We start from the raw sequence: 14848 nt of genomic DNA on the forward strand, positions 1-14848 counted from the left end.
CTGGTGAGTCAAATTCATTCAAAGAACTAGTTGCTGCTTTGCAGTCGAGAGACACATGCCATATAAACCGATATGCTTTAAACATATACCAATTATTAACAGTTTTAAAACGTCGATTGCAGTAGTTTATTTGTGTTGCTGTACTTTATAATAATATTAACAATGTCTACTCTAATTCATGTTTTTGTAGTTTAATATATTAAATGTCCGTTCATTATAACTGCTCAACACTATGGAGGCCCACAACGTTGTGAGCCCCTCGAATCTCATGAACCACATACAGTATCAACGGTATATGCCTGTTTCATTTCTTCAAATTACAGTACGCATTTTATTCGTTAATTAATATGGATTATTTTGTTGAAAGTACTTGGAAGTACAGCATGTACCAGTTGTCTGGAGTCTGGAAGGGGTTTTGTTTGTATTTGACACCACCCCATAAACACAGGCTTGTACTTGCTCAAAATGAAGCTTCGAAGGCCGAAAAGGGTAAAAAAGGCTCACTGTAGGTTTATTACTTTGCTCGACTAAACCGACAACCCCACGCTACACCACAGATGCTGCTGAGGTTTATTTTTATTTTTTTTATTTCTTATTTTTTTAAATCACACTTGATATCAATAGAATGGTCCCATCAGGCTCAGCTGCAGTCAGCAAATAATGGTTTGCTCACATGCTAAATAAACTCAAAAGTGCATGACATGAGCAAATCAGTGTCACACCAGATGACGATTTTTTTAGAAGGCTTCCAACACTCTCAAAGGCTCTAAAGCATGCAGTCTGTACTTTGATATTTGCCGTTGTAACTCGCTCTTTTTTCTAAATTCAAACACAATAAAGATAATTGTTTAAAAAAAACCTCTGATTTTATGTAGGGAACAAATATCTGATATTAGCCTCTAAAAAGGCCTTTAACAAAGCATGCAATTAGAATTGCTTGTGGCTCCTTTACTGAGAAGTATGTGATGTCATGATCAGTTTTCCGAATCAAGCCATTGTGTTTTCTTTAGTCCCTTAGGTTAACGGCACAGCAAGATTAATGATTGAGCTATTATGTATTTACAACCTGCTTCGGCTGCTTTGACTTGAATAACATCCTATTTGCTTGATAGCATAGTCGAATCAAAGTGCACGCTGGGAAGCGGCACACTAATGGATATGATTGTTTTCATCATTGCCTTCGGCTCGTTCCTGTGAAAGCTTCATTATGCATAATTGTGGCTTTTATCAAGGCGTAGTCATGGACATGTGCGAGAAAGGCCCTTTTTTTTCTCTCAAGATGAAGGAGAATCCTCGAGAGGTTTTGAGCGGTGCGGTCAGGGACACGAGTGGAGCGACGAGGATGAGGGGAGTGGAAAAGGATTAGAGGAAGGTGGGCATTGGTGGCCAAACCGCCCAAATGAAATCAAAGCTTCTTGCCAAGTGTGATTAGCTCTTTGGGCTGAAGCTCATCCAAGTCTCCTGCACTCTTGGAATACAGAATCGGACCCTGCTCGTATTTGCAAACGTGGTTAATCAAAGAGTGGTTGTTAATCAGAGAGTATTTCTGTTAATGCTGCTCTCCACCATGTTGGTCTACAGTCCTTTGTTGTTTACCACTTGTTTAATAAGATATCAAACCTGCAACAGACATAAGGGGTGTTCACACGGCACACATTTGCTCCGGCGCTGCACCGATGTATACTTTTGCACTGCGGCAAATTGTGTGAAGCGTTCACACGTACAAAGCCGCTGAGCGTGTCTGCACCGGCACAGTGTCGGTGCAGCCCCACTTGCGTTCACACGGCAGTTTCTGCAGCGGAGCAAAACGACAGAAAACAAATGAGCTGTTGTGTTGGTTCTTTTTAAAACGTATACACAACTCAAGCGACTACTGGACAGGCATGTCCTTCTCCTTCTCGGTCTCCGGTGCCTTCTCCTCGAGAGTGACCGCCCCCGAAAACGTAAATCAACGATGACTTCAATCACACTCAGAAAAGCAAACACGTAATGCGCCAAACAGAAAATCAAGAGAGGAAATCACAAAATAAATTATATGGGGGGCGGGGGGTTGTGAACACACAACAAAGGAACAAACTACACAAACAACTCGGAGACAGTCCAGTCTCCTACAAAAGGAAAGATGTTACCAGCCAAGTCTTGTGTTGTTATTAAACAAACACATGACGGAAGTCCGACAGAGCACAAAAGCAACGCATTTTCGCCGTACGTACTCTTCACAAGCATTTGCTCTGGAGCAAATTTAACCCAGTTGCGTTCACACGTGCAAATTTACATCGGTGCTGCTTCGCAAACGAGCATTTGCTCCGGAGCAAATTTTTAAACCACCTCCCTGAGGTGGATCAAATTTGGTCCGGTGTAAGCCTTTTTCCAGGGCTACGCCGGAGCTAATTTGCACGTGTGAACGCTCTACTGGGGCAGCCCTGGTGCAGCACCGGACCAAATCTTGCCGTGTGAACACCTCTATTACGATAAAACTCCACATATTCCAAATCTGCCCTAGTTTTTTTCTATAGCACATCAAGTTTTCATAATAATAATAATAATAATAGAAACATATTTAATATAGTGATATATTTAGTAACACTGCATGCATGAGTTCCGGGTTGTTGTTGTTGGGTTTTTTTTTTTGTTTTTTTTTGCTTTGTCTTCTTAAAACATGCTGAGAAACATTGAAAATACTTTTTCCCAAAAATATAGAAAAAAAGGCGGAACCCCTCTGCAGATACTGTATATGAATCCCCGGATGCTGAAGTGAATGAGCATGGGTCGAGTGTTTTAGGTTGTAATATCACTAATCACCTCTAAATGACATTTCTTAGTTGTGCTTATACTGGGTTTTATAATGCCCTATAAAACAAGGTGAATAGGCCAAATACCTTTTTTGCAGCTTTGGAATGGTACACAAGACAAAGATAGTGCCTCAATAATATAAAGCTTTTAAGGGAGTTGATTTTTGTGAAAAAAAATGTATAAAATGAGTTCTTACACTAAATGTTGGTTTCTTGTTCAGCGGTTTGTGCCACCCTTGAATGGTAACTTTTAGGCAAGAGAGCCTTTGCACTGGCAAGAAAATTATACGATGTGGATAGATTGTTCTTTGCTTTAAACCCTTTGTTGTTGGTTTCCTCCGTGGATCTTATGTACATACATTGAAAAATGTCAAAAAATGTGCATATTAAGAGGATGTAATTTGTCCATGTTAAATGTAGTTTTTTTATCATACATCTGGTTTGGAAGTGCGTGGTCCTATATGGTCCCCCGGTTGCGCTGACTAAAATGTGTGCCCCTGTCAAGCATTTAAGTGTGTATCAGTCCACCTACCGCCTTGGTGCACTGCACGTCCTTTCCCAGCAGCCAGTGCAGCTCCAGGTGTCCCTCGCCCTGGTAGCAAGACTGCAGCCTCTCCTTGATGCGTGTGTTGATGTCCTGGATGGTGAATACGCATAATGCGGAGTGGTCGGACGGGTCGTGATACTGCTTCTGGCCCTTGGAGAACACTGCAAAGAGCACATCATCCTGGGCGCCAATGTTAAGCTCCTTGGCTAAGACCCTGCCAGCCTTGGACAGGTAAGCAGCCTGTAGCAGACGGTACTCCTCGCCCCGGTGGACGCAGCCCACAGGAAGCGACACGTAGGAATGGAACTTCTTGTCGCCTTTGCAGAGGCGAATGATGCGGGAAGTGTAGAACAGGTCGCCAAGGGAGCCCCCGGACGGCATCCCATTTTCCGGGGTCTCCGGCTGGACGGTCATGAAGTAAACAAAATGACCACTCTCGAAGCCATAGATGTAGTAGATGTCAAAATGTGGGACAAGAGCAAGGGTGTCTGAGGGGATTTTGATGAGCGATGAGACAAAGTCAGTGTGAAGCTCGTAGTCGAGCATGGCAGAGGATTCCGGGTCGCGAGGCAGCTTACGACTGGAAATAGTCGGGAAGTAGTCCTGCTTCCCTCCAACTGCGGTGCCGATGTACAGGGTGGCATCCTGACCCAACGAGGGCACCACCACGCCGTACATGGTCCCCATCTGTGTGTCGCTGGACAGGTAATGTTCTTTCTTATGCGTGGGCTCCCCGAGGATGAACAAGTCGTCGAGCCTCATGAGCTTGCAAATGCCCTGGTAGAGGCTGCCGCACGCCAGGAGCCGGTTCTGGGAGTAGTCGATGAGCATCAGCTTGTTGACATTGTCCGTAGAGACGAGGGGCTCCGAGCAGGGTTGAACAATCAAAGGAGGGTAGCAGGCTTTGTTGTCGTACTCGGGCCCTGTGGCATGGGACACCAGGAGCGTGAGGTTCGCCGACAGCTTGTATATCCGGTTGACAGCGCCAATGTAGAGGGCTCCCGTGGATTGATGCACGGCGAGATGGTTCAGTGACCAGTCTTGCCGCTCCGATTGGAAGATGTTCACAGTCTGTCCGGCCGCAGTCTTTTGACTCACGAGGATGAGTGTCAGGAGCCCAAGGGCCACGAACCATGACATGACCTTCACAGGGCCGTGAACTTTAGTGAAGCGGCCATAAGTCCATCTCTTATGTAAGCGCGTTCCCATCCCCGCAGGGCCAAGACAAAGGCGCTCAGACAAACCAAGAGGACTGCGTGCCGGCGAGGTGAAAGCCAGAGGAGTCGTCGTCCTTCCCCAGGAAACTTCACATTACTCTAAAAAGAGAAGAGGCGAGACGTTTGTTTTATCAAGTCCCTGCTCGTTTTAAGTGCACTTAGGTTATCATTCGCACTTCTGCTTGTTTTCCCCGTCTGCTTGTCCTTTAGCAGACTCATGATACATCAAAGAAACAAGCGCTCATTTGTTCTAAGTGTCTCATCGTATTTACAAGAGAGAGTTTCATACTTCCCCCCCAGCATCATCTGGGGAGCTTATTAAATGTGCCACTCCTTTCAGGAGAACTAACCCCTGCCTATTACTCTAACAAAGCAGTCACAACAATGTAGCTGCCCCGGCCGACTCTTTTGGTTGCTTATTAAAGCGACCTAAATGTATTCATCACGTGTCTGTGTTTGGGGCTGCAACTTCTATCCCCGCCACCCTGTCATGTTCACTTAAATGGCCGAATCCAAGAGGAATTCATCACTCTCCACTGTAGCCGACATTCTCCAAATTAATCAGCCTTTTTCCAAGGATGGCAGGAAGTCATTAGAGATTCCCAGCCATGCAGCATCAACCCTAGCGCTTCCTTTTTTTAATTTCATTTGTATATTTTATGGAGCTATCTCCTGGGGGGGGGCTAGCAAACAATGCCCCTCAAAGCCGAGATGAGCGCGGACGAGTCGGACATGTAGCAGTGAATGATGTGCTCACATTCCCTTATCATGAAGCCTACTTGTGTCTGGCTGTGTCTGCCGCAAAATGAATTAATTTGCTCTCAAACAGGTTTTCACCTCCAAACAAAGATGAATGTGGTGTGCCGCCGCAGACGGGCACTGCGGATAAATTGGGCTTGCATTCACAACTGCCACACCAAAGTCTATTAAAGGGAGGTGATAAAAGTGCCTACTCGGGAGGACAAACTATAAATTGGCAAACATGCCATCACCCTAAATCCGCCGCAGTGTCATCATGTATCAGCAGGAGCCTAAGGTGTAGTCACCCCCGTTTTTCCCGCCGTTTGTATCATCCTCGCCAAGCCGGTGCTGAAAGAAAATGCTGGAGAGTCGTGATTTTGCTGACCCCTTGTCACATACACACACACAACACTACGCCAAACTCCCTCTTATTGTGAAGTGAGTTTAATTGAGTTCACTGACACCATACGGAGCTCATTTGTTTGTGTTTTGTTTACAAGTCAAAGCAAAAAAAACCCTTTAAAAAATCAGCTAAATGATGCCGCACATCTTGAAAAACTCACAAGGCGTATCTAAAGGCACTGCCGTAACTGCTTTGGGGCGGACTTGTACGTGCTTTGCAATTTGGATTAGCTTTTTAATTTTTTTTAATGTTTTATTCTGGGCTCAACAAGCAGCCACCCCAAGGTCCATCCCCAGTTGTCACGGGAGTGCAAGCCAGTCATTCTCCCGCTCAGCACACCCCACACTTGAGGCAGTAGTCAGTCCAAATAGTTTTTCATTTGACAACATGAATTGATTCAACTCCAACAACTTTTCCGCAAACGAATTAAGTTTCTGCTCTGACATACAACAAGCTGCTGCTTCTTAAATGAAGGGGGGAGTGGGGGGGGGGTGCTATACGAATAACCAAGTAACCCATTTCTTTGTAGCTTTAACTCATCAATATAATATAAACGTTACGCTTTGTTAGATCACAATCTTGACCCAACATGCAGTTTCAAACCCACAACCCAATGCACTGTATATAAACAACTTAGCTTTGATGCTGGGTTAGCGATTTCAGACAATTTGGGTGTCGAGAGCCCCGAACCTCAAAACTGTGATGCAGACGTGCTAACCACTTGAACAGTTCTGCCTCTTTCTTAGTCGAGATCATTTTTTTTCAGTGAAGTGACTCTTCTGAACATCTTATTTATGTGCATTTTCCCAAGGATGCTTCTTAGTTTAAGTAGATGTTAAATGATGACAGTTACGTTGGAAAAAGAGGAGGGGGGGGAGGTCACGCCGCGGTGTGTTGGCCATCAGACGGACATCCTGCCGAGTTGAGCGTGAGCCAGGAATTTAGCGGACGGACTGACACTGAGCTGGCTGGGCTCCCTCCAGAATCACTACGGCACCTCCCGTCCATCTGTCGCTGCCACGCTTGCACCGCGGTCGCTTGAAAGTGTGCAGTCGCTTTGTTTGTTTTTTGCCAGGCTTGCCGCCAGCAACTCTGCCAGTAATTACCCACTGAAAGCTGGTTATCTATGAGTATTTTATTTATTTATTTTTTCCGTTAAATTACATTACATGGGTGGCACGGTTGTCGACAGGTTAACACATCCACCTCACAGTGCAGATATTAGGGTATTTTGATTCCGGCCCTGGACTTCCTGTGCTGACTTTGCATATTCTCCCCGTTGCCTGCGTGGGGTTTCCCCGGTACTCCGGTTTCTTCCCACATTCCAAAAATATGCATGGTAGCTTGATTGAATGCTCTGAGTTGTCCATAATTGTGATTATCAGTGCAAAATGTTGTTTGTCTATGAGTGTCCTGCAATTGGTTGGCAACCAGTCGAGGGTGTATCCCGCCTAATGCCCAAAGACAACAGGGATAGGCAGATATCGTCGTCGTCGAATACATTCTTATCAGACTCGTGTATCCTTTTTGTGGAAATTACCTGGTTCACACATGGAAAAGAAGCATAATTGTGACAAATGGCCATTTTAGTCCTTTCAGGGACAGTAGTCACGACAGTAGACAGCCTATCATGTTTTTAGGTTATTCTTGGTAGATGAAAGGGTTAATGGCGATGAGAAAGAGTCTCACTTGGACGAACTGCTTTTATCATGAAGCAAATCATTTGACTTTTCTATTTGTCAGGGGTAACATTTTAAAAATTCATTCACTCCCAAAGACATTTTTAAACGTCTTTTCAGACTTGGTCCAGAATTGGCTGCTACTGAATGAGTTAACAATGGTATCAAAATCAAAGGCTGCCGCAAGCAGATGATCCTCTGAATCAGCTTCTTTGTTACAATCTCCAGACTTTTATTTGAACAGTGTTACCTTTTATCTTTTTTCACTTTCTCAAGGGATCAGTGGCATTTTGTCCTTACTCTGCCCTTTGGCTTAACCAGCATGACTATAGGACTCTTTGCCGCCTTCGGGTGTTTTTCATAAGAGCATTCCTTAAAACCATAAAGGTCACCAATATTTTTTTTTCAATAGAGGCACTTGTGCGCGGGAAATTTGAATGTGACCACCAAAAAGGCTGTTTTAAGAGTCAGAAGGTTACTACAGGCTAATCTGACTTACATGTGACAGAGCGTGCTAACAACACTTTTTTGGGAGTTATGAAAAAGTGTCTTTCAGAACTACGATAATTATACCTAAAAGTATAAGTGGTGATAATAGGCAAGATGTACTTGAACTTTCCTACTGTACTTACTGCAGAATAAGTCAAGTACGAGGGGTGTCACAAAACATATATATGAAACCAAAACTACGAGTTTTCCCATTCATTGGCCACCAACGTGACCCTTTGCCAAGCACAAGGGGTGATCAAGGGGATCCATTTTGAAGATGATTACAATGTTAAGATGGTAGTGACGACAAAGCCACGGAGGATCCTGGAAAAATTCTTTTGGGAGTACAATGGAGAAGTCTGGCGGAAAAAGCTGGAATCATGCGTTAGCCTGCAGGGGGATCACATTGAAGGGATAAATCTTGTCTTTTGCGACACCGCTCCAGGCACTTTTATGACACAACTCATTTACGCCATACTTTAGGCGAAAAGCAAATAACAACATCACCTGGTTTCCACTCGCCAGTCAGTTGCATGTGTAGAGACTGACAGCCATTCACCCTCACATTTACACCATCATTATGTAGGAACTGTACCCTTGCTGAGTGAAGCGCTGACTTCTATGACAATTTAGAACGCTTAAATATTACACATACCGGCACATAAAAAAATATATATGGTTGATACAGGTTTGGTATAGCAACAGGTTATTCATAATGTTAAGTGCAAATAATTATACAAATAAGTGCAATATATGCCTGATGTGATTATTTTTATACTCATAAATACAAGCAAAGGCGGCCCGGTAGTCCAGTGGTTAGCACGTCGGCTTCAAAGTGCAGAGGTACCGTGTTCGATTCCATCTCCGGCCTGTTGCTCAGAAAGTTCATGTATGTGCTGTGAAATGTTATTTGTCCACTTGGTGAAGTGCTTCCTCCACCAATGAAAATTCAGTCATTGCTTTAATGGGGATTCAATTTGCAGCTCACACTCCATTTTTAGTCTTGAGGATTTTTTTTAATCCTTAGAGCACTTTTACAAAAGTGTGTCACAGTTAAGAAACATTGGAGCTATTTTTAATTGTACATTCATTCATTCATTCATCTTCCGAGCCGCTTGATCCTCACTAGGGTCCCGGGGGGTGCTGGAGCCTATCCCAGCTGTCTTCGGGCAGTAGGCGGGGGACACCCTGAATCGGTTGCCAGCCAATCGCAGGGCACACAGAAACGAACAACCATTCGCACTCACACTCACACCTCGGGACAATTTAGAGCGTACAATCAGCCTGCCACGCATGTTTTTGGAATGTGGGAGGAAACCGTAGCACCCGGAGAAAACCCACGCAGGCCCGGGGAGAACATGCAAACTCCACACAGGGAGGCCGGAGCTGGAATCGAACCCGGTACCTCTGCACTGTGAAGCCGACGTGCTAACCACTGGACTACCGGGCCGCCCTAATTGTACATATGTTCTGTATTAAATATGTGTGTATGCTTGAAAAAACCTTTGGTGCATGATATCAGGCAGTTTAACAGACTAGTTGTTGTACAGTGCATCCAGAAACTATTCAAGGTCCTTCAGTTTTACACATTTTATTGTCCAGCCTTATTCCACAATGGAATAAATTAATTTTTTGTCTCATAATTTTGAACACACAACACGTAATTATGACACTATGAGTGAGTTTTTTTCTGAACGAAGAAAAAACCTTTACCTTGGTATTAAACAGCCACTATTCAACACTTGCTTGGCAACAATTACGTACTTGGCACAGCTGGATCTTTGGGCAGTTTTGGCCAGTTATGCTTTGCGCACCACTCAGCGCACAGATGTTTATGGATCTCTTCAGAGATCTTCAACCAGATTAATTCAATGGCATTTTCATTGAAATAACTCTCGTAAAGTATGCTTAAATTCACCATTTTTTCTTTGCTGGAAATCAGGGAGTTTTGTCTGCTAGACAATGAGGATGCCGTGCAATGTGCGTAATCGTCTCATCAGCATGTCAAAGCAGACCTGATTTTAAATTTTTTTTTTAAAAAACAGCAACGACGCACCCTCTTAGAGGTTAAATCGATGTTGAGAGTCTGTGCTTGGAACCCTCTGAGCATTTCGTACACAGCAGAGGAAATAGAAAAACAGGATCAAATAGGAGGCGCTGGTGGCAAGCGGTGCCGCGGTCGTTTCATCCATTCCTCCTCAGCCGGCTCCGGTCACGTCTGAAGCGTATGGTCATGCCGCTCGCTGTTTACTCTGGATTACAGAGACACTCTTCACTTCCCTGCCCGTATACGCCGCCTCGCCACTCAGACACGCTCCGGCCCAGACGTTTGACACGAGAACGCGCTTTGCCGAAGCCTCGAGGGGGAAGAGGCTGGGTCGGGGAGGGATGGGAGATGGAGACGTGGATGGAGATCAGCCCCGCCAAATAAATCCTTTTGGATTTCAGCACAGTGAACTGCTGTCATGACTTCTGTGGTGCCGTGTTGGGCATCATTCTAAGGAGAAGGGCTCCTTTGGGTTCATTTGTTTGACCCATCTGCCATCGGAGATTAAATGAAATGTTCAAAAGCGGGTGATTGCTTGCTCGCTGGTCCATGTGTATCACTTTGCTCACTCCAAAGTTTTGATTGCTATGGCTGTTTGTATGCGCTTTATTGAGTCAACACAGATTTAGAGAGTGGATGCATTTTTTCCTCAAGTTAAAACATGTCTCAGGTGTCTTAAAAATATGTTGATATTCTTTTTTAAAAATACACGAAAGAGAAAGGGCTGCAGCTGGCAAAAACTCTATTTTTAGAATTGGGTATTTTACCGATTATCTCATTGGTCAGTTGTTTAATAAGATAAAAATAATTTTGCATTAATAAACTTAAAACATACCATGCAAAATTAAGGTATTGTTTTTGTCCTCTCGGGGCCAACATCCTCACATTCTGCTGTTATATCGTAGACTTTGCACATGGACAGTTTGAGAAGGTGGGGTCCGGCCTGGTGTGTGATGCAAAGTTACAGTATTAGCGATTCAGAACTAGCGTTGGTAGGCTGTATTCAATAAGCTAACTTCGATCATCACAAGTTGGCTACGTAGACATTCTGTTGTGGTCCATATTACATTTGTTCTTCCCTGTTAAGTGTAAAATGATCCCAAACTTTTGGCAGTTTCTGTCCTTTATGGATTCTTCCTGGCTCACCGCCATCATGCCAACTCATTTAAAGATAGATAGATAGATAGATAGATAGATAGATAGATAGATAGATAGATAGATAGATAGATAGATAGATAGATAGATAGATAGATAGATAGATAGATAGATAGATAGATAGATAGATAGATAGATAGATAGATAGATAGATAGATAGATAGATAGATAGATAGATAGATAGATAGATAGATAGATAGATAGATAAAATCAATTAACAACACATCTAGCAACGTTGCTTGCCATTATTGGAGACTTCTGAAAATTCCCACCAGAGCTGAAGTTCCCCGCTCCATTCCAGACTGTAAATCACTCTTGTCAAACTCAAGGCCCGGGGGCCAGATCTGGCCTACCACATTATTATATGTGGCCCGCAAAGGCAAATCAAACATGACAACTTCCATGATGATTGCTAAAATATGTACCAAAATGTCAAATTCTCACATGTAACAAATAAGAGAGACATTGTAAGCATTTTGCTGTTGCCAACACCTCATGACGGTAACTTAAACAATAGTTGAATAAACTGTTATTCTTGACTTCTTTACATGATTTCAGTCATAATGGCCCTCCAAGGGAAATGGTAACTAAAATATGGTCCGTGACAAAAATGTAACCATACCCTGTACATTCCCACCAGTGCCCCTTTGTTGAAGTCCTTGTTAATAAATACATCATCTGAGAGGACCAGCCTGGAAACCACCTGCATTTATGCTCATAAATTTTGTCATGTGGTAATAGAAACTTTCCGACTCACTAAAAAGATCAGACAATGTTTAAACTTCAAACTTTAAGATGGAAAGCAACACGACATGGTTATGGTGCCATTCATTAATTGCTCAAATGTTAAATAATAGCGATAGCCAACCTGTCCAGCTTGCACATGTATCTCATTATGGCCTTATCATCAATGGGAGATGTGAATTCACTTGAACGGAGTTGACTGATAAACTAAATCTAAACGGAGTTGACTGATAAACTAAATCTATCAGTGCTCGCCATTATAAATCCTTTGCCTGACAATATTGGTACTGTCCGGCCAGCATCGCAGTATAAATAAATGCATGTGGGGATCAGTCACATGACATTATGGGTCAACTAGCCTAGACACTTGACACATGTTGTGTTAGCACCAACTTCTGTGCTAAGAGATGTCAGGCACACTTAAATGGAACAGACAAGTTCATTAAATAAAATGGTGATAACGTTGGCAAAAAAAAAAAAGTTGGCAATTATCATGTGGCATTAGCTTCTGACATCGCTTGTTCAATCAGTGTTGTGGGAAATTTAGTTCGCTAAACGTGTGACTGTCGTGATAGTACATTGTGTGATTTTTATTTTTATTTTTTTGGAATTTTTAAAAATACTAAATACATTCTAACTATGTCGAGCAAAAAAAAGTAAGTGGTTGGACGAATATGTACAACATGGATTCACATGCATCACAGAACGTGATGGGACTCAGCGTCTAGTCTCACACCAGCAAAACTGAAGGAACACTTCTTGAATGATATTTTTATGTTCCACTAATGAAGGGTTCAGTGAATGTGCATATGAACTGGTTGGGTTAGGTACCTCCAGCAAGGTTAAGAACCACTGTCCCAAATGAAAGACGAGTGGTTCAGAAAAAGGATGGATGGATATAATAATCCATTCAAAACCCTTAACTCTACAATTAACTCTGAAATAATATATGTCACATTTTATAGCATGAACTGTCACACAAGTTAAATTAACACATCAACTCAAACAAGTTTGTGTGAAATGGTGAACACAGTAGGCAGATTGCATGCTTGTTTTTTGGAAAGGTCAGAAGCTACAGCTCAGCCCTCACACTTAGTCAACAACGGGAGTCATTGTCACAGGCATCAAATGTGATAGTTTTGTTTTTTTCATCACCGTTGTTCCGCATGGCCTGGATTTATGAGGCCGCACAAAGCAATAACAACATCAGACCACAGGGGTGAAAAAGTGAGCGGACTACGGCCATCACAACAACTTCTGGGCTTATGATTACAAGGCGACCGGGCACAAAACAGCCACTTTTCCCTCACAGCAGTGCTTGTTTTTTAACTTTTCAAGATGGTCTGCGGATGAAAGGTCTCACTTTGTGCCATATTATCACTTTTGCTTCTCGCTTTTCTGTCACAGCGAGCACACAAGGCAAAGACTCATAAGTCATGATGAGATTCTATTAGCAGGAGGTGAAGAATGCTAACATCAGTCGAGCTGCTGTGATCTTTTGAACATAATTAGAGCGCAGTTGTGCATTGTAGTGTCTCTTAAAGGCTACATATTCAGCATATTTTTTTCATAATTAGTTTGCAATTGTTTATAATAACATATTTGACATGCTTTTGGAAAAAGCTAAGGAATTCAATTGTAGTACTTCATTTCTTATAAAAGAAAAAAAAACCCGCTTGTCTCATGCAAGTGAGCAATTATATTCCCTGCACCTCATGCTAGGTCAATGGCAAGTTCGGACTTCGTGACCATGACGACCAGTGGTGGAACTATGTTATTGAATAGGGAAGCCAGCATCTTTTGACAGGGCCCACTGTGGAAAAATGTGAGCATTCTTCCAAACAATTAGAGCATATTCATCCGTGGAGGTCACACATCATACTCTGTGGCACACATACTTCTGCAGAAGTGAAGATACAGTGCCACTTTCAAGCGATTGCAAAACAGAACTGTCTGAAACACTGTCTTGAAATGGCACTGTCATGCAGAAACACTCACGTCCTTCACAGGTGGGAGCCTGATGGCAATATCAATTTCAGTTGACAGCAGAAGGCAGTACTATATTGGCTAAAATAGCGCCCTCCTTGAGATGGATGAAAACGGATGGATTGTGCTGCTTCATTCTTCTTCCATGAACGCAATATTAATCAGGATGTTTAGACTAGTGGAGTGCATACAATAAATTCATGAAAAGACCATTTTTCCATTGAGTTCACCTTTAACTAGTGTATCCAACACAGACATTTGTAGTACACGCTATTCACAAAAGGTTTGGGATATTTGGCTTTCAGTTGAAATATATGTAAAATGTAATAGTTCACACTACATTGGTAACATCATGAAAATAGGACATCTCAAACAATTCATTGAAACAAACGTGAAGAAAATGGTGGGTAAACCACAATAAAAAATGTCAACGTCTCAAAAACTCGTCACATACCCTTGAGCATCAATTAGAGCTTGCCAACGTCTCATGCAGTTCACAAGTCGACTTATTGTCTGCTGAGGCATGGCATCCCAATACAGTAATCCCTTGTTTATCGCAGGGGTTACGTTCCAAAAAGAACGCGTGATAAGTGAAATCCGTGAAGTAGGATTTATTTTTTAAAAAAGCAAAAAAATGTAAGAGGGAAGAAATTTCAAATGTGCTGTATGCAAAACATACAGCACATTTGACAATAAAGTTGTACTTCGTACTTGATAGTCAGCTTTATTTTTTACAGTTACAGTATTATACAGTACTGAACTACGTATACAATGCAGAGGCGATTGCTCCAAGCCTGCAAGGGAAGCTCAGCTTCCCCTAAAATGTCAAAAAGTAAGTGATCAAATATGTGTGGACGTACAATTGTGTGGACATGTCATTGCCTAAATATGCGCTACAACGCGCTCAACTTTTGTTCCGGATCAGCTTCTTATTTCTGGTTACGACGCGACTCTCTTCGCATTCATTCCCGCAGCTTCGCTGTGCTTTAAACTATGTGGACGCTGAGCGTCGACCGCGCGGATGCTGGGGGTCTAGAGAGTTCAGTGT

General features: G+C 42.9%; 1 protein-coding gene across 2 annotated transcripts in view; it reads right to left on the reverse strand.

Annotated features, from left to right (window-relative positions):
- Window positions 1-14848, reverse strand: part of LOC127607023 (plexin-A2-like) — a 122671-nt gene that overhangs the window by 88067 nt on the left and 19756 nt on the right. The window contains exon 2 of one of the 2 annotated variants that reach the window (XM_052074993.1): window positions 3325-4655. In XM_052074993.1, coding sequence (XP_051930953.1) covers window positions 3325-4548 — 1224 coding nt within the window. In that variant the 5' untranslated portion in view covers window positions 4549-4655. Of the gene's footprint in view, window positions 1-3324; window positions 4739-14848 lie in introns of those variants that run through there. The other variant, XM_052074992.1, reaches the window with a different exon arrangement.

The sequence above is a fragment of the Hippocampus zosterae genome, chromosome 9 (genome assembly GCF_025434085.1).
Source record: "Hippocampus zosterae strain Florida chromosome 9, ASM2543408v3, whole genome shotgun sequence".
Taxonomy (NCBI): Eukaryota; Metazoa; Chordata; class Actinopteri; order Syngnathiformes; family Syngnathidae; genus Hippocampus; species Hippocampus zosterae.